This window comes from Penaeus monodon, chromosome 25 (assembly GCF_015228065.2).
Source record: "Penaeus monodon isolate SGIC_2016 chromosome 25, NSTDA_Pmon_1, whole genome shotgun sequence".
NCBI lineage: Eukaryota > Metazoa > Arthropoda > Malacostraca > Decapoda > Penaeidae > Penaeus > Penaeus monodon.
The window spans coordinates 39,498,294-39,498,748 of record NC_051410.1 but is presented as its reverse complement, the minus strand read 5'-3'; the positions used below and the strand labels follow the sequence as shown (position 1 = coordinate 39,498,748).

Here is a 455-nt window from a genome sequence, read left to right as displayed (position 1 = left end):
TAAAACAAAACCAGTGGCCAGTGTATCACTACTGGGTTAAGGTACAGCCATAACTGGAATTTTAATTCTTTTCATTCAGAGACAGAATTCAAGAAAACAATAAACGAACTAACCTGTGGTGGTCCCTGTGGGCCAGTTGGTGGGTTCTGCTTTACCATTGCTTCTGCTGTTGGAGAGTTTCCTGATTTCAAAAGTTCCTTTGCTATTGTTGCTGTTGCTTGCATATTTACCATAGGACCAACACTGACCATACCCATACCTGAAAAACAGGAATATATCAATTAATGTTTATTTCCTTGTGTACTGCTACTCTCATATGCTCCTTATAATAAAAATAGGACAAAGAGAAAGGAGAGAGAAAAAGCTTGTGATGCACATAGGTAAAAAAATGCAAAATTTCTAGGGTATAGATATTTCATTAACACTGATATCTGACAATCTGGATTATTGCCTGA

General features: G+C 36.9%; 1 protein-coding gene across 1 annotated transcript in view; it reads right to left on the bottom strand.

Moving 5' to 3' along the window:
* The window catches only part of LOC119589400 (neurogenic locus Notch protein-like), a gene marked incomplete at its 5' end in the record, with an annotated part of 14,474 nt that overhangs the window by 7,743 nt on the left and 6,276 nt on the right, over window positions 1-455 (bottom strand). The window contains 1 exon segment of the mRNA XM_037938014.1: window positions 114-259. Coding sequence (XP_037793942.1) covers window positions 114-259 — 146 coding nt within the window.